The sequence below is a fragment of the Neoarius graeffei genome, chromosome 10, assembly GCF_027579695.1.
Source record: "Neoarius graeffei isolate fNeoGra1 chromosome 10, fNeoGra1.pri, whole genome shotgun sequence".
Taxonomy (NCBI): Eukaryota; Metazoa; Chordata; class Actinopteri; order Siluriformes; family Ariidae; genus Neoarius; species Neoarius graeffei.
Genome location: NC_083578.1, coordinates 29,091,413 through 29,117,010, shown reverse-complemented (window position 1 = coordinate 29,117,010; position 25,598 = coordinate 29,091,413). Strand labels below are relative to the sequence as shown.

Below are 25,598 nucleotides of genomic sequence, written 5' to 3'. Positions count from 1 at the left end.
AAGTTCCTCTCAATACTTTGTTATATACCCTTTGTTGGCAATGACAGAGGTCAAATGTTTTCTGTAAGTCTTCACAAGGTTTTCACACACTTGCTGGTATTTTGGCCCATTCCTCCATGCAGATCTCCTCTAGAGCAGTGATGCTTTGGGGCTGTCGCTGGGCAACACGGACTTTCAACTCCCTCCAAAGATTTTCTATGGGGTTGAGATCTGGAGACTGGCTAGGCCACTCCAGGACCTTGAAATGCTTCTTACGAAGCCACTCCTTTGTTGCCTGGGCGGTGTGTTTGGGATCATTGTCATGCTGAAAGACCCAGCCACATTTCATCTTCAATGCCCTTCCTGATGGAAGGAGGTTTTCACTCAAAATCTCACGATACATGGCCCCATTCATTCTTTCCTTTACATGGATCAATCGTCCTGGTCCCTTTGCAGAAAAACAGCCCCAAAGCATGATGTTTCCACCCCCATGCTTCACAGTAGGTATGGTGTTTTTTGGATGCAACTCAGCATTCTTTCTCCTCCAAACACAAGTTGAGTTTTTACCAAAAAGTTCTATTTTGGTTTCATCTGACCATATGACATTCTCCCAATCCTCTTCTGAATCATCCAAATGCTCTCTAGCAAACTTCAGACGGGCCTGGACATGTACTGGCTTAAGCAGGGGGACACGTCTGGCACTGCAGGATTTAAGTCCCTGGCGGCGTAGTGTGTTACTGATGGTAGCCTTTGTTACTTTGGTCCCAGCTCTCTGCAGGTCATTCACTAGGTCCCCCCGTGTGGTTCTGGGATTTTTGCTCACTGTTCTTGTGATCATTTTGACCCCACGGGGTGAGATCTTGTGTGGAGCCCCAGATCGAGGGAGATTATCAGTGGTCTTGTATGTCTTCCATTTTCTAATAATTGCTCCCACAGTTGATTTCTTCACACCAAGCTGCTTACCTATTGCAGATTCAGTTTTCCCAGCCTGGTGCAAGTCTACAATTTTGTTTCTGGTGTCCTTTGACAGCTCTTTGGTCTTGGCCATAGTGGAGTTTGGAGTGTGACTGTTTGAGGTTGTGGACAGGTGTCTTTTATACTGATAATGAGTTCAAACAGGTGCCATTAATACAGGTAACGAGTGGAGGACAGAGGAGCCTCTTAAAGAAGAAGTTACAGGTCTGTGAGAGCCAGAAATCTTGCTTGTTTGTAGGTGACCAAATACTTATTTTACTGAGGAATTTACCAATTAATTCATTAAAAATCCTACAATGTGATTTCCTGGATTCTTTCCCCCCAATCTGTCTCTCATAGTTGAAGTGTACCTATGATGAAAATTACAGGCCTCTCTCATCTTTCTAAGTGGGAGAACTCGCACAATTGGTGACTGACTAAATACTTTTTTGCCCCACTGTATATATAGGCAAGGTGATTACTGATGAATGGGAGACAGGTGATGTAATTAAGAGTCAGGTGATAGAGGGTGCTGTAATTCTTGGGGATTGTAGTCTGGAGCGGCCATGTTTGGAGGCTACTCTGAACTCGTGTTTTGATTAAATTTTGAGGACATGGATTTTGATTAAATTTTGAGGAAAGGTGGGCAAGGTGGGCCATGGGCCAAGAAACAATTTAATAGATTTTAATGCAGGGCGGCACGGTGGTGTAGTGGTTAGCGCTGTCGCCTCACAGCAAGAAGGTCCTGGGTTCGAGCCCCGGGGCCGGCGAGGGCCCTTCTGTGTGGAGTTTGCATGTTCTCCCCGTGTCCGCGTGGGTTTCCTCTGGGTGCTCCGGTTTCCCCCACAGTCCAAAGACATGCAGGTTAGGTTAACTGGTGACTCTAAATTGACCGTAGGTGTGAATGTGAGTGTGAATGGTTGTCTGTGTCTATGTGTCAGCCCTGTGATGACCTGGCGACTTGTCCAGGGTGTACCCCGCCTTTCGCCCATAGTCAGCTGGGATAGGCTCCAGCTTGCCTGCGACCCTGTAGAAGGATAAAGCGGCTAGAGATAATGAGATGAGATGAGATTTTAATGCAAATCCGGATATGTATGTGGATCCAGGATTATTATTTTTTTGACTGTTCACTACATAACTCAAAAAAAAAAAAATTAGTGAATGAATTTTGATGAAATTTGGTGTACAGCATCAATATTATCCTAGGTTTAAGTGATTTGATTTTGATGTTGATAACATTTGACTTGGTGGAGGTATGCACTCTACCAAAGTGCCCTTCTAGTTCTTATTGAAATTTTAATTGAGACTGAAATAAGTTAATTTCTGTTTAGGAAAGCCTATAGTTTTCAGAACTAGAAATAGTAGATAATGCACAAATGTGCCACTGTGAAAGGAAAGTAATTCTCAACAAAGACAATAACTACTTTTTTCTGAGAGTTTCTGGACTACTCAGGAATTTAGGCTAGCAGTGGGTTTTCAGGAACCATAAGACATTGATCTGAAGTCCATAACTGCCACAATTACAACTATTTATATCAGAAAGCTGTTGAATTCTCCACTCAGAATATGTGGATTAATTTTCTGTAACAGCAGCTCTAATAGTAGGTTTGAATGTAACTTACATTTTTCTATAATAACTGCTCAGCTGCTTGGAGAGCAGATGCTCAACATAACCTAAGGCTAATGATAAATGTGTATATACACCAGGGCTGCAATGATGTGGCAATGTAATCGATTATGTAGACTATATAAATAAGTCTATTTGTGTGGAATGTGTCAATGCGTCACACTATATACGTTCATTTCCAATTATGCTGGCTCCCACTCCTGGGCATGCTGAAAATGAAATGAAATGCCTAAAAGACCAAACCTGACCATCCAAAGTGTGTAAATTCTTTAAAAAGAGACCTTATGAAATGGTGCTATATGTGCTTTGTAAAACTGAAATGGCCTACCACAGCAACACAATTAATGTGCACAAAGTTCATAGTACACAGCATGCAGAGAACTGTTTTATTAGCTCTCTATTTAAAGAATTCCCACACTTGGGATGATCGAGTTCAGTCGTTTTGGGATAAAATCTTGTTCCCGACATAACTGGGAGTGGGAATCAACATAAGTGAGGATGAATGTATACAGTGCAATGCACTGATGACTTGTCTTGCAGTCATTTCCTAACATTAAATGTAACTATAAATGGTGAAAAATAATGCTACGTCATTCATTAATAACTTAAAAAGGAATAAGACACTTTAAGATGTACTGTGAGGAAAATAATCCACTTTGGGGTGGCAGGAGTAACTTAACTTCACATTGGGCAATATCACACCACCATTATTTTCCTTTATTTGCATGACCTGATGTGTGTTATTCATTATAGGTTCCCAGCTATTTCTCCGTTTCATGCATGTGTTTATATGCGAACATAGTTTGTAATTATTTTTTATTGAGCTAAAGAAAATTGTAGAATTTTATATCTGCACTGCAACTATTGTAATATGACCAGTGTAACCTATATTTAAAGTGTTAACATCAACAATAAAAAGTAAATGCTGTACCCTCAGGATCCCACCTGTGTACAGTACACAGGCTCCTGAGCAAAAACTGCCAATGCTTTGTTCTTAGTGAAAGAGAATGAGAGAGGGAAATAAATGATTGTGATTTATAGAACCATCCTTTAGTGAACATCCCCCTTTTGCTAGAGCAGACTCTTTATTGTTCCAGGGAACATGCCGGGGCAATCTTGCAAAGCGGCGAAATTTACGAGAATGTTTTCTTTTATATGCACACATATCATTCCAGGAAAATTATATCTTATTGCATTTTGACTCTGTGCCACAGACAGCTTCAAGGAGTGTCCCACTTGTCTTTTTCTGCAATAATCAAAATCACATAAACAACATCCGCATTTTAAAGCTTTAATTACAGTATTAACAGGCTTCAACAGTTCAGTAACAAATGAATGTGCATATAATCATTTTGTTTACATAGCACACATATTTGGAGAATGTTTAAATTACTTGGGAATATGTGTTTTATAGTTTTATAGTATAAGTGCAATTAGAAGAATGCATTCAAGCTAGAAAACACACAAAAAAAAATCAAGCAGCTGGGATAGAACACTCATAGAAAATCTTTCTTCAAGGGCTCTTGAATAGGTTCTTTGTATAGCTAAGGGTTCCTAACTTATATCCTAACTTATATTTCTGGCATTTCACCCAAATTCAACTAAAAATATTGTCACTTAGAGCATTTAATTGCAGAAATTGACAAGTGGTCAAAAAAAAGATGAAGTGTTTTCAGACCTTGAATAATGCATAGAAATCAAGGTCATATTTAATTTTAAACAACACAATACTAATGCTTGAACTTAGGATGAGTTCAGAAGTCAGTATTTAGTGGAATAACCCTGACATTTAATCACAGCTTTCATACATCTTGGTATGCTCTCCACCAGTCTTTCACATTGCTCTTGGGTGACTTTATGCCACTCCTAGCACAAAAATTCAATCAGCTCAGCTTTGTTTGATGGCTTGTGACCATCCATCTTCCTCTTGATCACATTACAGATGTTTTCAATGGGGTCCAGGTCTGAAGATTGGGCTGGCTGTGACACAGGGTCTTGATCTTGTGGTCCTCCATACATACCTTGATTGACCTGGCTGGCTTAACTCCAGAATTGTTGCATGGAACATTGTCTTGCTGGAAAACCTAATCATCAGAGTAAGGGAACATTGTCAGAAAAGAAGGAAGCAAGTTTTCTTCCATGATAACCTTGTACATGTGTCCTTCACAAACAAAAATCTGCCCCATTCCAGCCTTGCTGAAGCATCCCCAGATCATCACCAATCCTCCAACAAATTTCACAGTGGGTGTAAGACACTGTAACTTGTAGGCCTCTCCAAGGCTCTGTAACCATTAGATAACCAGGTGATGGGAGAAGCTGAAAATTTGACTCATCGGAGAAGATAACCTATACTCCAGTGGTCTGCAGTTCAAGCCTTACGGTCTTTAGCAAACCTCAGCCTGACTCTTCTTTGCTTCTCATTGATGAAGCTTTTTTTTTTTTTAGCTTTGCATGACTTCAGACCCACCTGGAGGAGCCATTTTTGAACCTTCCTTGCTGTTCACTTATCTCCAGCTGTCATTTGCCATTTTTTTTGTAGGTCACTTTATGTCATTCAACCGTTGTTGAGTGACATTCGAAGGAGATGGCAATCATCCCTGTCAGTGGAGAGTCATTTTTGCCCTCTGCTAGTCTGTAACTTTGTTGTCTTCAATGTCTGCTGCTTGACCTTGTTGTTATGAACTGCCTTCTTTGAAATTTTGAGGAGGGAAGCAACCTGACACTCACTGTACCCCTCTGCCAGTAAAGCCAGAATTGAATCCTTCTTTTTCTCACTCAAAACTTTTCTTTTTAACTGTTTTGGCATGATGAATATATATTTTTGTGTTCCAGTTAAATTTAAGGTACTCCTAGCACTGATTTTGCCATCCAAACTGGTCCTGTTCAAGAGGATATTGATGACCACAGCAGTGGGTTTTTATACTTTTCCTTGTTAAATAAAATTTGGTTTAGTTGTTCACACTGGCGGCTCGTTAATAGGGGCGATTTGGGCGACGCACTCCCAAACAGGGAGGGAGATTTTTTTTTTTATCTACTCCTACTACCACGGCAACAGTAATGTCATTGTCCAATCAGGCTAAGGTCGCGCCTGGTGTAGCCACGCCCTTTTGGGGCGATTTCTGTCAGGTTCAGATTTGCCCCAAAATCTCCCATTGACACTAATGGTACGTACGTTTTTTTCGAAAATCATGCTCCCAATGCATTTTCTATTAGGTTTTATGTGCTCGCACAAGCAGCGTGCTTACGTCATACGCCTGTTGCGCTGCGCAAGTGTTGCCAGATTGGGCAATTTTAAGTGCATTTTTGCGGGTTTTGAACATAATTTTGGGCTGGAAAACGCAACTTGCACTGGAAATGTGTGAACATTCTATGAAGAAGATGGCGAGTGTTGAGTGCAACAATACGATAGCGGCTCTGAAAGAAGTTCCCTTTAGTTGTCGTACCAATGAGGAGAAAACGGCAATCAAACAGCTAGGACCTCCTAGACCGAATTTAAACATCAAGCAAGTGTCTACGAAGGGAGAGAAGACCTACTCAAGAGGTTTTAACAAGAACTGGTACCACTGGAAAACTTGTCTAGCTGGCTGTGATGTAGTCAATGCTCTTTTTTTGCTACCCTTGTGTTCTCTTCCACCCTGGAAGTAGCACAGCAGACGGTACAGTGATATCTGATATTTGAATTTACTAGGCAAAAGTTGTTTTTTTTTTTTTTTTTTTGTGTGTGTGTGTGTGTGTGTGTGTGTGTGTGTGTGTGTGTTACCAATGGCAGTTTAACATTGCCATGTTTTTGTTTTACCAATGGCAGTTTAACATTGCCATGCTTGGAATATTTCAGTAGCCTCAAGTTCTCTCTGACTTGGTGTAAATTAAGCATATTTTCAGTTTTTATATATTGTACAGTATGTGTTCATTGGAGCCAGCAGCACCTTACCTTTTTTCCAACTTGTTAAGCCAAGTTGCACTGACTACAAAACCTTGTGTAACCTTGTGTGTATATAGCTAAATAACTAAAGCCTTTTGTGTTCATTGACATGCTTGCAATACTTTAAATTTCCTTTTAAGGCATGGCTTTCTGGAGGAATTCTTGGGAAAAAAAAACTGCAGAATTTATTTAGAATTATTTGTTGTTAAAATGGTGCAATTCCATATAAAAAACACATAATTAAGCTGCACATATTTGTTTGATGGTTATGCTTTTCTTCATCTTTTTCAAAACTTAAACACTTGTTTTGGATTTATATCCAGCCACTTTAATTGCATTCTTTAGAATTGAAGAAATTAGAATATGTTTATAATTAAGAATTTGTGTCTACTTATTATAGAATACTGGAATAATATGAGAAAATAAATGAGTAATGTAATATTAATTGATTGTGATTCCAAATGTTTTGCTTTGAAGGCTTCACAATGAATCTTCCTTAGTTTTAGCCTGGCAAGCCAGACTAAATGTGAATATTTGCCACTCGTAGGCAAAAATATTTTTGGCCGCTAGGCGGGTGGGTATAGTTTACTAGGCTACCTTAGTTTGCCACCTTTAACTTGTTTAGTGTTGCCACCTAGTGGAGAGAAGAGAGAGTCTATATTGATATCTGAATTTACCAGGCAAAAACAAGTTCGGCCAATTGATTTGCTACCTACTGTAGGTCAATTTACTTCAGTCCTGTGGACATTTATGGTCCGTGTAGACATAACGGGGGAAAATTGCCCCCCCTGAAAAAAATTTAGGAGCCACCACTGGTTGTTCACCTCATCAGTACCCCATTAATTAAAATGAGGTGTGCTTGTGTTGGATTTCCAGCACAGACATTGGAATGAAATGGCTATGTCTGTATTTATATATTCATTGAATTATTTAAATTGTATTCATATTGTCTATTTATATATACTCTTTTGGGGTGGCACAATGGTGTAGTGGTTCGCACTGTCGCCTCACAGCAAGAAGGTTCTGCGTTCGAGCCCAGTGGCTGATGAGAGCCTTTCTGTGTGGAGTTTGCATGTTCTCCCTGTGTCTGCATGGGTTTCCTCTGGGTGCTCTGGTTTCCCCCACAGTCCAAAGACATGTAGGTTAGGCTAATTGGTGGCTCTAAATTGACCTTAGGTGTGAGTGTGAATGGTTGTTTGTCTGTATGTGTTAGCCCTGTGGTGATTTGGCGACTTGTCCAGGGTGTACCCTGCCTCTCACCCATAGTCAGTTGGAAATATTTTAAGTTCGTTTCTTAGACAAGGATATTTTTTAAGCTTGTTACCTCGTTAACAGTTTCGGCGAGAATCTCCCGCCTTCTTCAGAAACTGTTTCTGAAGAAGGCGGGAGATTCTCGCCGAAACTGTTAACGAGGTAACAAGCTTAAAAAATATCCTTGTCTAAGAAACGAACTTAAAATATTTGTAATAGTTAGACATAATGAACATCCACTACGCATAGTCAGTTGGGATAGGCCCCAGCTTGCCTGCGACCCTGCACAGGATAAGTGGCTACAGATGATGGATGGATGGATGGATGGATGGATGGATGGATATACTCTTTTGTGCACATTTATGATTTTACGCAAAGAGCAAACATCAAATTCTGTGTCAAACTTGGGAAATCAGCAACATTGACCCTTGAAATGCTTCAGCAGCCTACAGTAACAAAGCAATGAGCTGGGCGAGGGGTTTTGAGTTAGGGGTTCTGACTCTGAGACACACATGCACACAACACAGATGTGCTCTGGTCAGGGGAGATCCTCTCTCTTCGCTCTCTCTCCCCCTTTTCTACCTTCCATCCTCACTACAAAACACACACAGACACAACATGAATCAACAACAGGTGTGCTGACTTTGCCACTCACCTTCACTGGCCCCGCCCTCCATTCACAAACTGATGCTTGTCCTGCAGCGGACTCACCCTCCCGATGGGATAAGAAGTCTGTCACCACCATCTGCAGCCCTGGCCTGTGGACCACCTCAAATTTGAATGGGTGGAGGTCGAGATACCAATGGGTGATCCATGCATTGGCATCCTTCATGTGGTGGAGCCACTGGAGGGATGTGTGGTCCAAACAGAGGGTGAAAGGGTGCCCCAGCAGGTAGTACCAGAGGGTGAGGACCACCCACTTGATGGCCAGGCATTCTTTCTCAATGGTGCTGTACTTACTTTCACATATCAAGAGCTTGTAACTGATGTATAGTGCTGGACGTTCCTCGCCCTCCACCTTCTGGGACAGAACAGCCTCCAGCCCTCTGCCTGGTGTGTCTGTCTGTAAAATAAAAGGGAGAGAGAAGTCAGGGGAGTGTCAAAGTGGCCCCCCACACACAGTGCAGCTTTTACCTTGGTGAAGGCCTGTTGGCACTGCTCCATCCACTGGATCTGGTGGTCCCTTTTTAGTGAGATGAGTCAGCGGGCTGGTGATGTCCAAATAATTAAGTATGAACCTGCAATAGTAGCCAGCCAGCCACAGGAAATGTCTCACCCCCTTTTGGGTCTTGGGCCTCGGGCAGGCCGCAATTGCTGCAGTCTTGTCAAATTGGGGACGCAGCTGCCCATGACCCAAGTGAAAACCCAGATACCGTACTTCCACCTGCCCAACCACACACTTTTTTGAGTTAGCTGTGAGATCTACATGTCTCAGTGACTCGAGGATGGCCCTAAGGTGTTCTTGGTGCTGCAGTCAATCATTGCTATATATAATAATGTCATCAAGGTAGGCCGCACCATAAGCAGCATGAAGGTGGAGGATCTTATCCATGAGCCGCTGGAACATAGCAGGAGCCCCAAATAACCTGAAAGGAAGCATGACAAATTGGTCTCATCCAGTGCGGAAAAGGCTGTTTTCTCTAGGGACAGAGGCATCAAGGCATATCCCTTTGTCAAATCCAGTGTCGAATAAAAGTGAGCATTGCCTAATCAATTGAGCAACTCATCAATGAAAGGCATTGGGTATGCATCGAATTTAGACACCGTGCTGACTTTTCTGATGTCCACACAGAGCCGGACCGACCTGTCGGTCTTGGGAACCAGGACCACCAGGCTGCTCCAGTCACTGTGGGACTCCTTGATTATGCCCATTTCGAGCATGCCTTTGGCTGGTTCATCTCAAACCACCTTTTTTTTGTGTTCAGGCAAGCGGTATGGGTGGCTATGCACCACCACCCCTGGGGGCATTTCAATGTGGTGTTCTATGTGGTGGGTGCAGCTGGGAAGGGGTGAGAACATGTCAGAAAATTCCATTTGCAACCTGGCAACGTCAGTGAGTTGGGCTGATGAGAGGTGGTCTCCACAGGGGTTTGGAGCAGTTTGAGTAGTTACTTTTGTTTTTAACTCTGGCCCCAGCTCTGCCTTCTCCAGAACTACTGATGCCAATGCCACAGGGATCCCCTCATTCCAGTGTATTAGCAGGTTGAGGTGGTATATTTGTAGTGTTCACCTCACCTCATAGTCGACGTCCCCGATTTGCTGTGTGACCTTGAAGGGCCCTTGCCACTTGGCAACCAATTTTGAGCTTGAAGTGGGCAAGAATATGAGCATTTTATCTGCTGGGGTGAATCCTCTAAGGTGCATGCCCCTGTTGTACAGCTGGGCTTGATGTTCTTGTGCCTGCCATAAATTCTCCTGGGTTAAGTGTGTGAGGGTGTGGAGCTTTGCAGGCAGGTTGAGAATGCACTGAATTTCATTTTTACTAGTTGAAGGTCCCTCCTCCCAATTTTCCCAAAGCACATCCAAAATGCCATGAGGCTTATGCCTATATAACAATTTGAATGAGGAAAATCCTGTGGAGGCTTGCGGGACCTCTCATACTGCAAATAACAGGGGCTTGAGCCATTTATCCCAATTACGTGCATCTTCGCTTACAAACTTCTGAATTAGATTTTTAAGTATTTGATTGAATTGTGGCGGCATGGTGGTGTAGTGGTTAGCGCTGTCGCCTCACAGCAAGAAGGTCCTGGGTTCGAGCCCCGGGGCCGGCGAGGGCCTTTCTGTGTGGAGTTTGCATGTTCTCCCCGTGTCCGCGTGGGTTTCCTCTGGGTGCTCCGGTTTCCCCCACAGTCCAAAGACATGCAGGTTAGGTTAACTGGTGACTCTAAATTGACCGTAGGTGTGAATGTGAGTGTGAATGGTTGTCTGTGTCTATGTGTCAGCCCTGTGATGACCTGGCGACTTGTCCAGGGTGTACCCCGCCTTTCGCCCATAGTCAGCTGGGATAGGCTCCAGCTTGCCTGCGACCCTGTAGAAGGATAAAGCGGCTAGAGATAATGAGATGAGATGAGATGAGATGATTGAATTGTTCCATGAAACCATCTGTTTGTGGGTGATAGACGCTGGTGCAGATGGATTTAATTCCCAATAACCCATACAGCACACCAAGTGTTCATGACATAAATGTAGTGCCTTGATCAATCAGGATTTCTTTGGGAATCCCAACTCGGGAGAGGACACAGAAGAGTGCCTCCATAATATTGCATGCTGAAATATAGCTGAGATGCACCGCTTCCAGATATTACAGTGCATAGTCCACCAGGACTAAAATAAAGTGATATCCCCGTGCTGACTGATCTAATGGCCCAACGAGATCCATGCCAATTCTTTTGAAGGGGGTCTCGATTAGAGGGAGAGGGTGCAAAGGTGCTCTTGGGGTGGCCACTGGATTTACTAATTGGCATTTGTGGCATGCCGCACACCACTGATGGACATCCCCATGAATCCCTGGCCAATAGAACTGGGCCATTATTTGGGCTAGTGTTTTATCCTGACCTAAATGTCTGGCCATCGGATTAAAGTGAGCCGCATGGAACGCGAGTGCCCTATGGCTCTTTGGGATTAACTGGGTTATCTGTTCACCGGTTTGAGTGTCCTGTGTCACTTGATACAGCCAGTCATTAATAATTGCGAAGTACAGGAAGGAGTATGTCACATTTGAGTGGAAGGGTTGACCATTGATTACTTTCACTTGGTCAAAAGCATGATGCAGAGTCTCATCTCACGTCTGCTCTAATAGGAAATCCTCGAGGGATTCCCTGAGAGAGGGAGGAGGGGCAAGCTGCTCCTCCTTCCTCGTATAGCCCTGATGTGGTGCTGATGTAGATGGCTCTGAGACAGTTTCCCCAGTCAATGCTACACTGGGATCCCCCTGTGACATGTTACTGCAGGACCCACCCACTACTACATGTTCTATTAAACCTCTAAACCCCGGCCAATCAGTTCCCAGAATCATTGGGTGGGTGAGACACCAGTTAACCACTGCCTTTACACTATGTGCTTCTCCATGAAATATAATGTGGATGGACACTTGTGGATATTCATGAACATCCCCATGCACACACAAAACCTTCACTATTTGTGCTCTCCCCAGTGTCTCACCTTGCACCAGGCTTTGGTGGATTGAGGTCTGATTACAGTCGGAATCCACCAACGTGTGATACGTATCCCCTTGAATACTCACCAGTATACGATACACTCCAGCCTGATTGAGGGTAGTCTCTGGCACACTGGGGATCCGGACCACAGCTCCCACCTCCATTGCAGAGCACTGACCCTGGAAATGCCCAGGTTCCCCGCAGCACCAGCATACCGGCCCAGGCTTCACCTCTGCACTGGTGATATGGGAGTCACTCACCTGGGGGGGGGCGGAGGAGAAGACACAGACACAGAAGGGGAAGAAGGGAGGGGGGTACCACAGGTGTGGTGCACCGGCTGGGGGGGCGGCCCCTAACTCCGTGGTGGAGGAATGGGGTGAGGACAGGGAGAGGGAAGAGAGGATGAAGGAGAAGGAGAGAGAAAAAGAGAAGATGCGGAATGTCCACTTGCTGTTGGAACTGCTGCCAAATGGCACCAACTCGATGGCTTGATCCAGCAACGCTGGGCAGTGGCAATGGACCCACTCTGTTGTTCCTTCTGGAAGCCATGCAATGAACTGCTCCAATGTCACCGGGTCAATGATTCCCTCAGCATCATGATCCTCTGTCCTCAGCCACCTCCGACAGGCATCCCAGAGCTGTTGGCTGAACGCGAATGGCCAGCCAGCTTCCTCCAATGCCAACATGCGGGTGCACTAGCAGTGTTGTTCTGGGGAGCGGCCAACACACTACAAGATGGCTCACTTCAAGTCGGTGTAGACAAGCTGACTGTTGGCAGGGAGCTGTTGTGCAGTGAGCTGTGCCTCTCCAGCCAGCAACGGTGGTAGATGTGCCATGCGTTGCTCAACTGGCCACCCCCATGCTTCGGCCGCTTGCTCAAAGAGCATGATGAAAGCTTCTGGATCATTGTGCGGCCGCATCTTGGTAAGTATAACATAGGGTGGGTCCGGAGCGGTGGCGGTAGAGGACCCCGTCAACTCGAGCAGGTGCTGGAATGGCAAGCGATCTTCCTGTTGGGCCAGCAGCAAGGCTTCAAAACATTGTTCCTGTTCCTTTCAGAGGCTGATCTTGGTGCTGGCTCTGTTGGGTGGCAGTGAGGGCATGGATCAGGTCCTTGAGCGGGGAGAACTCCATGGGTGGTCTGCTTCAGTATCCCAGCTTTTGGCACCACTGTAGTATGTCCCTGACATGGGTGGAATACTGAAGCGCAGCAGGCGGGAAATGAGGTGAACACAGACTTTTATTTTGTTTTTTTAACTTTCGTTTTTCAGCTCTTTTTATTGTTTCATGGTCTCACTCTGAGACATACATGCACACAACACAAAGACATGCTCTAGTCAGGAGAGATCCTCTCTGTTCATTCTCTTCCTTCTTTTCTACCTTCCATCCTCACTGCAAAACACATACAGACACAACAATCAACAACAGGTGTACTGACTTTGCCACTTACCTTCTGTGGACCCACCCTCCATTCACAAACTGATGCTTGGCCATACCCCTGCTGCCACAGTCATGTTATTACTTTGTAAGCTTGGAATTTTATTCCTTCTCCTCTTCCTACTTTCTATTGGAGGAAGCTGTGCTATGATTTAATAATCTCCAGAACTACCTTTTCCTCCATTTTTCTCCTCTGATCCATCTCTTCCCACCCTCATTCATCCTACTGCATTATGGAGAAACCTTTTAAACCTAAATCTCCAATATTTCCATTCTTTCTGATTGACCCTGTCTTCTCACTGTTCCATGACTGAAAACCTGCAGAACTGCTTTCTCCTTCAATTTTCTAATTGATCTCTTCTTGTCCTTCTTTATCAATACTTATTTTTATGGAGCATTATCTAGGACTTTCTGTCATGCTCCACCCCGGACTTCCACTCTGGAGATTTATTATCTCCCAGTTCAGCGCTAATCCGGATCCGGGACGGGACTTCCATCTTGCCGGCATTCACTTCCTGGTTTGCTCTGCTGTGCATAAAAAGGCCATTCTCAGAAGGGGACTTTGCCAGAATGTCCCATTGGTTTTTCACATCGTCCCATTGGTTTTTCATGTCGTCTCTGTGCCCTATTTGCTTCTTGGATTTTTTTGCTCTCTGTTTTGCCTGTTCATTGCCACAGTTTTTTGCACTCATGTCTTGTCATTTTTTCATGTTTTTTTGTGCTAGGTTTTTTGTCTCCAGTTTTTTGTCAGGACTATTTTTCATGTTTTTTCATGCTAGCATTTTTGTCCTTGCCTGCCTCGTTTTTTGTCTGCATTATTTCACTATTTTTGTTCGTTTAAGGAATTCTCTGAGGAAATGAGGCGAACATTCGACCGCTCTCTGTCCGGCCTGGAGGTGGCAAGAGAGCTCATGGAGCTGCGGCAGGGGTCCCGATCTACCTCGGATTATGCCATCAAGTTCCGGACATTGGCAGCATCATGTGGTTGGAATGAGAGTGCCCTGGTTGATGCGTTCTCACATGGCCTGTCCAATGCCGTTAAGGACGAGCTTGTCTCTCGGGATTATTTTGCTATTTTTGTTCGTTTACTCTTTGACTTCAATTAAATCATTTTTTATTTATTGGATTTTCTGGTCTGTGTTCTGCCTTTGGATCATAACTCACCACATCTCGCCACCCATAACGGTACATTCTGGGCAACATGGATCCAGCAGAACTGAACCATCTAAGAACAGCTATGCAGCAGCAAGAAGCCCTCCTCGGGACCCACCAACAGGAACTCAAGCAGATCACCCAGAACCTGGCTACCCTGTCCAATTCACTCAACCTCCTAGCCATACAACTTCAGCACTCCCAAGCCGTGCCTACCCCTGCCCAGCCGTCTCTTTCTTCACCTCCCGCCACCATCGCTCTTCACGAACCAAGACTCCCTTTGCCTCAGCCTTACAGTGGAGATCCAGGTACCTGCAGATCTTTTTTTGTCACAATGTTCACTGATCTTGGAGCTTCAACCTCTGGCTTTCCCCACAGAATGCTCCTGGGTAGCCTATACCATCACTTCTCACCGGCAAGGCCAGGGAATGGGGAACAGCGGTCTGAGACACCGACCCGCCCTGTTGTTCCAGCTTCAAGGAATTCTCTGAGGAAATGAGTACCTCGTAGTCCCTTTCAGCCTGACTAACATGCCCGCGGTATTCCAGATGTTAGTTAACAACATCTTGAGAGACTTTCTTAACACCTTTGTCTTCATTTACCTGGACAATATCTTGATTTTCTCTCGCTCCCTGGAGGAACATCAGGGTCACGTCTGGCAGGTTCTTCAATGCCTGCTAGAGAATAAGCTGTTCACTAAGGCAGAGAAGAGCGAGTTCCACCAAGGCTCTCTTGTTCCTAGAGTTCATCATCTCTCCAGCAAAGATCCAGATGGGCCCCCTCAAGCTGGAAGCAGTCGCTGACTGGCCCACCCCATTTTCGAGACGAGAGCTCTAGCGCTTCCTGGGGTTCGCCAATTTCTACAGGCGCTTCATCCGCAACTTCAGCATGGTGGCTGTACCTCTCTAAGCCCTGACCTCAACCAAGACCAAGTTCAAGTGGGGGGAGGAAGCAGATAAAGCCTTTTCCAGTCTCAAGCACAGGTTTACCACATCACCCATTCTCACCATACCCGATTCAACCAAGCAGTCTATCGTCGAGGTCAACGCCTCTGAGTCAGGGGTCAGAGCCATCCTATCCCAGAGGGCCAATGACAACAAGGTCCACCTATGCTCCTTCTTCTCCCGCCGGCTATCCCCAGCCGAACGGAACTACGACATCGATGGCCGAGAACTACTGGCCATGAAACTAGCCTTGGAGGAGTGGAGACACTGGCTCAAGGGGTCTGATCTCCCCTTCCTAGTCTGGACTGACCATAAAAACCTGGAGTACCTTAAGTCCGCCAAACATCTCAATTCCCATCAAGCCCGTTGGTCTCTCTTCTTCTCCCGGTTCAACTTCATGCTCTCCTACTGCCCAGGCTCCAAGAACAGCAAACCCAATGCCCTGTCCAGGATGTTCTCTTCCCACCAAGAGGAGTCCAAGCCACCCAAGACCATCCTTCCTCCACTCTGCTTGGTGGGTGCCGCCATTCTAGAGGTTGAAATGCTCGTGCAGAAGGCCCTAGAGCAGGACACCGGTGAAGGTAACTCCAACAACATTCCTTGTAACCATCTCTTTGTTCCCGGTCCTGTGCGAACCCAGGTGCTGCAGTGGGATCATGGCTCCAAGCTGGCCTGTCATCCGGGAGCCGCCCGAACCCTGGCTCTCATCCAGCAGTGCTTTTGGTGGCCATCCATCAAGGAGGATGTCCAGGAGTTCATGACAGCCTGCAACATATGCTCCTGGAACAAGACGGCCAATCGACCCCCTGCCGGCTTACTAAGACCCCTTCCAACTCTGCATCCACCTTGGTCTCACATCGCCCTGGACTTCATCACAGGACTCCCCAACTCAGGTGGCAACACATGCATCCTCACTGTTATTGACTGTTCTTCAAAGACTGTCCATTTCATTCCTCTGCCCAAGCTCCCCTCAGCCAAAGAGACTGCAGAACTACTTGTCCACCACATTTTCCGCCTACATGGTCTGCCTACCAACATTGTTTCTGACCAGGGTCCTCAGTTCACTGCACAGTTCTGGAGAGCCTTCTGCAAACTCATCGGGGTCACCTGTAGTCTCTCCTCAGGCTTCCACCCACAGACCTATGGCCACGCAGAATGGGTGAACCAGGCTTTGGAGGTTGCACTCAGGTGCATGGCATCCAGGGATGCCAGTTCTTGGAGCAAGTACCTACCCTGGATCGAATATGCACATAACACTCTCCCTTCCTCTGCCACAGGTCTCTCTCTGTTCCAGTGCTCACTAGGTTACCAACCACCACTGTTCCCCAGCCAAGAGGAGGAGGTCACCGTACCCTCAGCCCAGCTCTTTATACGCCGCTGCAGGAGGATGTGGGCATTGGCCCAGAGAAGACTCATTCGCTCCGCACTCACATCCAAGAGGCAGGCCGACAAACGTCACTCCAAGGCACCCACCTACCGAGTAGGTCAACGAGTTATGCTCTCCATGTGCCACCTGCCACTTAGGACTGTCTCTCTCAAGCTAGCACCCAGGTTCCTTGGACCCTTCCTCATCAAGAAGGTAATCAACCCATGTTCTGTTAGACTGCCATTACCACTCACCATGCGACGTGTTCACCCTACCTTTCATTTATCTCAGCTTAAACCTCTGGTCTCCTTTTTGTCCTTTCCTGCCTCGTTTTTTGTCTGGATTATTTTGCTATTTTTGTTCATTTACTCTTTGACTTCAATTAAATCATTTTTTATTTATTGGATTTTCTGGTCTGTGTTCTGCCTTTTGGATCTTAACTCACCACATCTCGCCATCCATAACACTTTCTTTCTCTGTTCTTGTCCTCAACTTTGTCTCTCCTCAGCCCTTTTCCCACAGTCCTCTTTACTGTGACTTGAAGAGTGAGTCTTGTCTTTGGCCTCCTCATACTTGCAAAAAGGCCTGAGTCTGTGAATTTTGAAGAGCATTGGGTGGAGGAAGGTAACAGTTTGAAGAAGGTGGAGACCCATAGCCTGTGCTGTCGGAAACCTCTGATGTGGTGTAGTGATATGCCTGCTGTGCAAATAAACAAAATGGGACTGTTTTGGAATTGCAAGCCAAGTCTTCCTGATGGTTATCACACAGGCATGAAGTCATCAGACATACAGTGGCTGTCAAAGAGCATATGGGCATCGAAAACAGAAGAACAGAACAAAGGTTGCCAGATCATAGGTAGATACGGGTAGTGTTCAGTTACTTAAATGGATAATGCAGGGATGAAGAGGGCATTCACTGACCTTCCTTGAGTAGATTTTGCTTGAGTAGAGGTGTCTGAGGTGGGCTTTTTCCATAACATTGAGGCCACTAACTTTAAACACAAGCTCTTGCCTTTGTGCATCTCCATTAAATGAATGAATGAATGAATGAATGATCAGGAATAGAAAATGCAGACTGAATGAGGAAATACCCCCCCCCATTTTTGTTCAGATGTAATACAATGTAACATAAAAAAGAGACAGTTTTACAATACCTACCAAAAATAATACTAATACGACGATATATGATTGAGATGACAGTAATAACTGAAACATCTATTAGGAATCTTATATATTACCAATAAATTGCTGTATGAACAATCCAAGTTGTAATTCTCACACTAGTAACTGTGAATTTGGTTGATATGTCTTCTACCTTCATTATTTGTCAGCTTATAAAATATCACTTGATCCAACACTGTCTATTTTGCATTTTATAGTGCACTGACAGTTAAATTTAAGCATGATTTACTCAAACATGGTCATGAAGTCATTCTCTTGTAAATATGCTATTTATCATTATGTTTTTAATAAATAATGCCAAGGTTTTGGTCAATTTGATGTGTTCTCTTGAATAGAAAAGCTTGATGGATAAACATTTTCATAGACTTTAAAGGGACAATGTAGTTAATTTAATTAATTAATTTAGTGTAACTGAGACATGGTTCTGCAAATGTCAAGTCTGTGTAGCAGTTCTGAAATTACATCTGACGTCTGAATACAGATGTGTGCAATCTGGATGTTAACTGCACACTAGACATGCTTAACTCCTTATGCATATCATTAGCATTTTACTTTAACACAGACTAATTCACCCACAAAGTACTTCATTTGTCTATCACTGTATAGTCTATCCATTTGTGATTCTGTCACCATCATGATGAGTTTTATTTGGTTGACTTATATGGTTGAAAGCTCATGCAATCCTGGAAAATCCTTAGGTGTGTTTATTATAATGTAATGTTGTGTGGTTGTAATGTCATAAAGTATGTGTAATTAAAACCACACATGCATTGAGACTCCTTGATGACCTTCTGATGTCTCATTTTTGAATTATAGCTTTGTCTGAACATTTTGTTTAAATGTTAGTCTGGATGCTGAATGACGTTTGGTATATAAAGCACTTTATGTGTAATGGGAAGTGTAAACTAACCATGGAGTGGATGGAACTTGGCCACTTTTGTGGCTGGCTCATTAGAAAATGCACAGTTGTCTATCTATCATTTGTTCTTGTTATTGTTTAAGTCAGATGAAGTAAGTAGATGCAGCAGAATGACTGAATTATGTGAACACAAGTGAGATTATACTGTATATGATTATCTACAGTTCATATACAAACAGGACATGTAGAAGTTAATACTGTACATCTGGTGAAACAATCTCACACACAGACATCCTGAGATGGGGGAAAGAGTTTTCATATGACCAGGAAAATCTATACTTTTCCTCGTCCTTTCCACTGTCTAGTCTTTTGCTGTGTTTATATACAGTTGGATCCAAAAGTCTAAGACCATGTTGAAAAGCTGGAATTTTATTTTTTCATTTAAAATTAATAATAAAATACACAATTTTTTAGATTTTTGGAATAGTTTAAACAAAGAAAGTAAATGTTCAATGTACATAAATACATCATATGTTGTACAATCAATTTGGAACATGAGCAGAGATACAAATTGAAATAAAGATCCTGTGTTTAACAGCTATAAAAATATCTAGTCGGTTGTCTTTATATGCTTCTTTACCTAGTGCTCAACACTACTAAAACTTCTCTCAAGCATTGTTTATAATACTTGTGTTGAGATACAGTACTATACAAAAGTCTTAGGCACCCCAGGGTTTTTTTTTCAGACAAACTTTGTTATAGATTTCTATTCTATGAGTTCTACATTGTTGAGTCAGTACAAAAACATTTTAGCATTCCAAACATTCATTTTCCAACACAAAATTAAATGTTACAGAAAAATGGTGTTTGTGTCTGAGCAGCATATTACACAAGTGACCACTTTTCAGATTAAAAAAGAAAACATAATGAAGGCTACTGGGCTTTGCTGTAAAATTAAGAAGCAAGTAAGAACTGTGGCTGTTTCTGCAAGATGCTCAGTAAAACCTACATCTCATTTCCTTATAAAACTGCACTAAGTTTACCTGAGACTACTATTTTTTAAGTGAAGGGTTGTCTCACACCAAATATTGACTTTCTTTAATTCATTATGGCTTACTGCTGTTTGTAGTATTTTTTTTTAATGTTGAAACATTTCATTTCATTATTTTTAAGCCATTTTTGGTCTATGGCATTTCTTTACATGTGCCTAAGACTTTTGTGCAGTACTGTATGCTTCTCGATTATTTGATCCTTATGATTTATAGACTTTACTAAGTTTACTGTGTATTTGGAGAAGAACTCTTAGTCATCTAAACAAACATTTTCTATGATGATCATTACAGTTTGAGTGCAATAACACTGAATTTTTTTGTCATCTGAAAGCAGCACCTGGGATGTGTGTGCCTTTCAAACTTCACTTTAATGTCTTCAATGGTTTTTTCCCCCCTACTTTACTCAAATGAACACAGTCATTTTCCAATGTTTAAAATAACACATTCCCAGCTATCACAACAACAAAATTAATCAGGAAACCATGTTTATTAGCAGAAGAAAGATAATTCTAAGGTCCTCATCTATCTCCAGGTTGTTTTTCTCAAGTGAAAAAAAAGAAAAAATTCCTGTAACAATTGGTGCCTTGTACTGTCAGCAATACACAGTACATGTGGTGCTCTTGTAAAAGCTTAGGCAAATGATAGAGTAGTTTAATTTTATAATAAATTAGAGGAATCAAAAATTGCATGAAAGACAAGCTCTGGGGAGATATTCTTGTGAAAGAAAACCACATGAAAGAAGAGCCGCAATGAAAAAAAAACCTCATGTTTATATGTAGCTCAGTTGGCTTCAGGAAGAATTCATTTAAATTTAATAAATTCACCACCAAAAATCAAGGATGTACTGTGTTGTAGATTACATATACATTTCTTATTTTCCATTCTTCTTCTTCTGTTGTTGTTGTTGTTGTTATTATTATTATTATTATTATTTATTTCCCCCCTTTTTTTGGATCATTAAAAAAAGGTTTATAATAAGCAAATCCTTTCTGCAGTCCTGTCCAATCAAAGTGATAATGCTCCATTAATGCAAACAGAGACTTTTTCCAGTGTAGTCTTATGCAATGTGGTGTTGACTGAACATTTCCTTCCCATCTGCTTGGCTGTTTTTTCCACCACCCTTAATGGTTGACAGCTTCACACAGTGGCATTTAGTAAATGTATTAGTCACCTACTCTATGGAACCTCTAACATACTCAGACATTTATGAAACTTCAATGTGGGAAATAGATTTTTGTTGTTAAAATGAGGGTGAAGGAAATGATTAGATAAATCTTATATGCATGAGGCTTTCATTTGCATCTGTCCAGTTCCAGAACTTGCTTTAACATCACTTGCAGTTTTATCCCACTTGGTGGTTGATGTAAAACACCACTATGGTGTTGTCAGTTTGCACTAGTATATGTGAGCCCTTTAGGAGTTCCTGAAATTATTGCTGCATTTGCCACACGGCTTTCATTTTGAGGATATGGTGTTGTCAAGATTTGTCAAGACTGTGACCAACACCTGTCATATGGCTGGCATCCATTAACCATTTATCCAACAAGGAAATTGCCCATCTTATGCCTTGGTCCATCTGGCCAATCTTATGTAATGATCATGGAAGTAGCACCCATGTGGCTCTATTTTCCTCAGCATGACACACATAAAAACAAAGCATAAGACTGACAACATGGACAGCAAATATATTTCGAGATTTTATTTGTGTTAGTGCCACAAATACAAAGACTTGCACAGAACTACACATTTTTAGTTTCTAGTCCAGTGATTTAAAACTAGGCTATAAATATATAGATATCGAGCTAATACTGAGATCAAAACAAATTAAAAGAGAAAATGTGCAGGATATCAACAATTAAGCAACTCACTGAATTTCCTTTGTACTAAAAGAGAATAACCAAATAATCAGACATAAAGTCTGCTAAGATATATGGTTGTATAAAGTTTCTTTTGATGCATACCATATTTTTTAAAAATTGCTTCTTTTTATATAAATTATACATATGTTCTCTTCAATCAGACCAACCACATACTCCCTTTATTTTCAGTGAAGTCCCTTATGAAAATTAACGATAGTTTTTCATGGTTTTACTACAGTACTTCATAGTAATTGTGACACTGGTGTTACTGCGGAACTTCATAGTAACCAAATTTATTACATATTTACCCATAATGCTTCTAGAGCAGCCATAAATGTAGCATTAAGAAAGTGAGGCATAATATAGGAGAGGCTATTTGTAAAGTTTAAAACTGGCTAGAGTACCTTTCATATTTGAAAAGCATTAATACTGCTGACTATTATGGAAATAAACTCTTTATTTTAATAAAGTGGTGTTATTTTTTTAATGGATTTGTGTGGTAAATCTCATGACTGGTGTGGATGTAAATGTTGAACGAATTAGAAGCTCACACCCGACTAAGTGATGTTTGATAAAGGCTTTCAGTGGGAACCTTTTACTTTTTACTAGCACACCCGAGTGTCTGTCTCTTTCTTTCTTTCTTTCTTTCTTTCTTTCTTTCTTTCTTTCTTTCTTTCTTTCTTTCTTTAACAGATAAAATGATTAATTGTGTTGTGTTTATACTTACATTTACATTTGGCTGATGCCCTAATCTTGAGGGTTAGGGTTACAGTTATGCTATAGGTTACAGACTTACAGAAGTGTTTTGAAGTCTCCTCATACTCATGAAGAAGTAGTTAAGTTAGAATTTGGGTGAGGTGAATTAAGGTCAGATTAATACAATTTTATTACTTCATCTCTGCTGAACAGGGCATCTCAGAAGATAGTAATGCCAGCACATTAATGGACCAAAATCTCACTGCATTGGGGTATTTTGCATGCCACACCTTCTGCTGAATCACTCCATCTACTTCATCATAGCATATTCATTTATTACCAAGAAAATTGCAACATCACATAATGTATTTCGCCCAACCAAAAGAACAGCATGCTAGTGTTGCGAAGGGAGCCCATAGTCTGTTATCATTGGTCTTTTGTGATTTTCTTACTTGATTACTTGGTCAGGGAAGCATGGTGGTGCAGTGGCTAGCATTGTTGACTCACAGCAAGAAGGTTTTGGGTTTGAGCCTAGTGGCCAACAGGGGGCATTTCTGTATGGAGTTTGCATGTTCTCCCCGTGTCTGTTTGGGTTTCCTCCCACAGTCCAAAGACATGCAGTTAGGTTAATTGGCTACTCTGAATTGACCATAGGTGTGAATGTTTGAGAGGAGAAAACCTCCATAATATCCAGTAGAAGGCAACAGGAAATCACTACTGCAAAGTTCCCTAGAAACTTTAACAGAAGTCAGAATGGCCATGTCACTGCAGTGACATGCCAAATAGTGGGTTAGTGATTACTTAGTCATTAATTTGTAAATAAATAAATAAATAAATAAATCTTGAGCTCTAAAATATTTGCTTTTTAATTGTGTGTGTGTTAAAACCCTCTTTTTCTTTTATCTTCTCTCCAATATAGAGTCTGCTGCAAGGGAGGTCACTGGTAAGAGATTTTATATTTTATATATATAAACACACACACACCGCTTGTAAAGATTAGTTTAAAAAAAAGGTTAGAAAAAACTCCACTTTTTGTTGAAGTAGCTTTATCTCACACTGAAACTGAGAAAAATCCAGCCTATAATTGAAATAAATTCATTCAGAGAAAAACAAATCCCTCATGAAGAAATAATTATTCTCAACAAAATCACATGTGCCACTATTATTGGCACCCCTGCATTTAATACTTTGTACAAACTTCCTTTGCTAATAAAACAGCACTGATTCTTCTCCTGTAACATTTTATAAGGTGGGAGAATACAGAGCAGGACATCTGAGACCATTCCTCTTTACAGAATCTCTCCAGATCAGCCAGGGTCCTCAGCCCTCTCTTGTGCACTCTCCTCTTCAGCTCACCCCACAGGTTTTCAATGGGGTTCAGGTCAGGGAACTGAGATGGCCATGGCAGAAGTTTGATTCTGTGGTCATCTAACCATTTTTGTGTTGATTTGGACATATACAGTACTTTGGCTCATTGTCCTGCTGGAAGAGCCAATGATGACCCAGTTTTAGTTTCCTGGCAGAGATAGCCAGATTTTGATTTAGAATGTAGTGGTATTTCATGGAGTCCATGATGCCATGTACCCTAACAAGCTTTCCAAGGCCTTTGGAGGAAAAACAGCCACAAAACATCACAGAACCTTCACCATATTTTCCAGTTGGGATTGGGTTCTTTTCATTATGAGTATGATCACATGGTTTCCCTGTGTAGTGTCTGTGTGTTTGTATCTGTGAGTGGTATTTGTATTTCTCTCCTATATGGTCAAATCTCACACCCACCTTTGTCTAGAGAGGGCCATGAAAGCAAATAATGAAAATATGAAACTAAAAATATTATTATAAAAAGACAAATGCAAGCAAAAAAGCATACAATATACAGTATAAGGAAGCAACAGAGCACAAGAAAAAGAAAAGTATATAAATAGACTAGCTTTAAACAGCCCTAGCCTCATGGATGGTAATGAGATGGTGTATACTCGAGATGGTGAAGAGAAAAGCCTACTACATTAACCTGTTGTTTTGGGAAAATTCCTGGTCTTGCCACGTAAGGTTTTCCACCCTTGTTTCCCCCACATTTATAGACAGAAACTGAAGCATGACTTCAATTAACTGCATAACTGAATACGTGCCACATCACACCTGCTTAGTTGTAACATGCAATTAACCTGTTGTACCTGGTAATTCAGTTGCATTTCTTTTTGTTTCTTTTGGTTTATTTTGATCTTTGCATATTTATATCTGTCTGAAGGCCCTTGAAAGAGAAGAGTCATCACACATGAATCCAGAGATCTCAGAGCGATTAAAAGTCCTTGAAAAAGAGGTGACCTTCCATAAAGAGGAATCTGGAAAATCTCGGGCAGAGGTGGACAGACTTTTGGGAGTTCTTAGAGAGTTGGAGGCAAAGCACACTGAAAAGGACAAGGCAATCTCTGAGCTAGAGAGGTAACCATTATGCAGCAACTACACATGACTCACTCTTTTGCTAATCTTCAGTTACATAACTTGTACATCACTTCCAACTTTTACATCTGTTGCTTGAAATCCAAGTTGCCAAATTTTCCAATGGTCCTGGACAGTACAGCATTTATTACACGTTTTAACAACCTCTGATTGTGAATAAGTGAACAATGTGACCTGTTACTGAGCTCTGACACCTTAGTGGCTACATTAGTTATCAGACACTTTACAAAGGCCTGTGTACAATAGTGTGAATGTGAGCTATCATGTGTCTGTGTGAACTTGCTGGCTCCGAACTTATTTCCCGTTGAAACATGAATGATGTTTGTTCTGCAGTTTGTTCTGCAGCCAGCACAGCAGCAGCAGGAGCCACTTCACTTCTTCACTGTGGCAGAAAGAATGAGGAAAGAAACACATATCTTCTCATTCTCTCTCATTACTGGCGAGCAAGTACACAATTATCCAGTGATTTACACATTGGCAGTGGCTGGGTTAGGACAACAAACAGTGACACACATCCACAGCACTGCCATGCATACACAAAGATACACAGAATGATTTAGTGTCTGAGTGCACTTAGATTAGAGACTCTGGTGCCAAGCAAGTAAAGGGTTGTGGTTTCTTGGTAGTATACGCTGTGGGGGGCCTAGAAAGTGCTAATATGTTTATCAGCTGCTGTCTGTAATTTTGAAGATTAACTCCATA

General features: G+C 42.3%; 1 protein-coding gene across 11 annotated transcripts in view; it reads left to right on the top strand.

Moving 5' to 3' along the window:
* LOC132893007 (ERC protein 2) overlaps positions 1-25,598 on the top strand; it is a 684,550-nt gene that overhangs the window by 316,088 nt on the left and 342,864 nt on the right. For all 11 annotated transcript variants that reach the window (XM_060931692.1, XM_060931691.1, XM_060931690.1 and 8 more), the window contains 2 exons: positions 23,356-23,379; positions 24,685-24,878. In XM_060931692.1, coding sequence (XP_060787675.1) covers positions 23,356-23,379; positions 24,685-24,878 — 218 coding nt within the window. The remainder of the gene's footprint in view (positions 1-23,355; positions 23,380-24,684; positions 24,879-25,598) is intronic.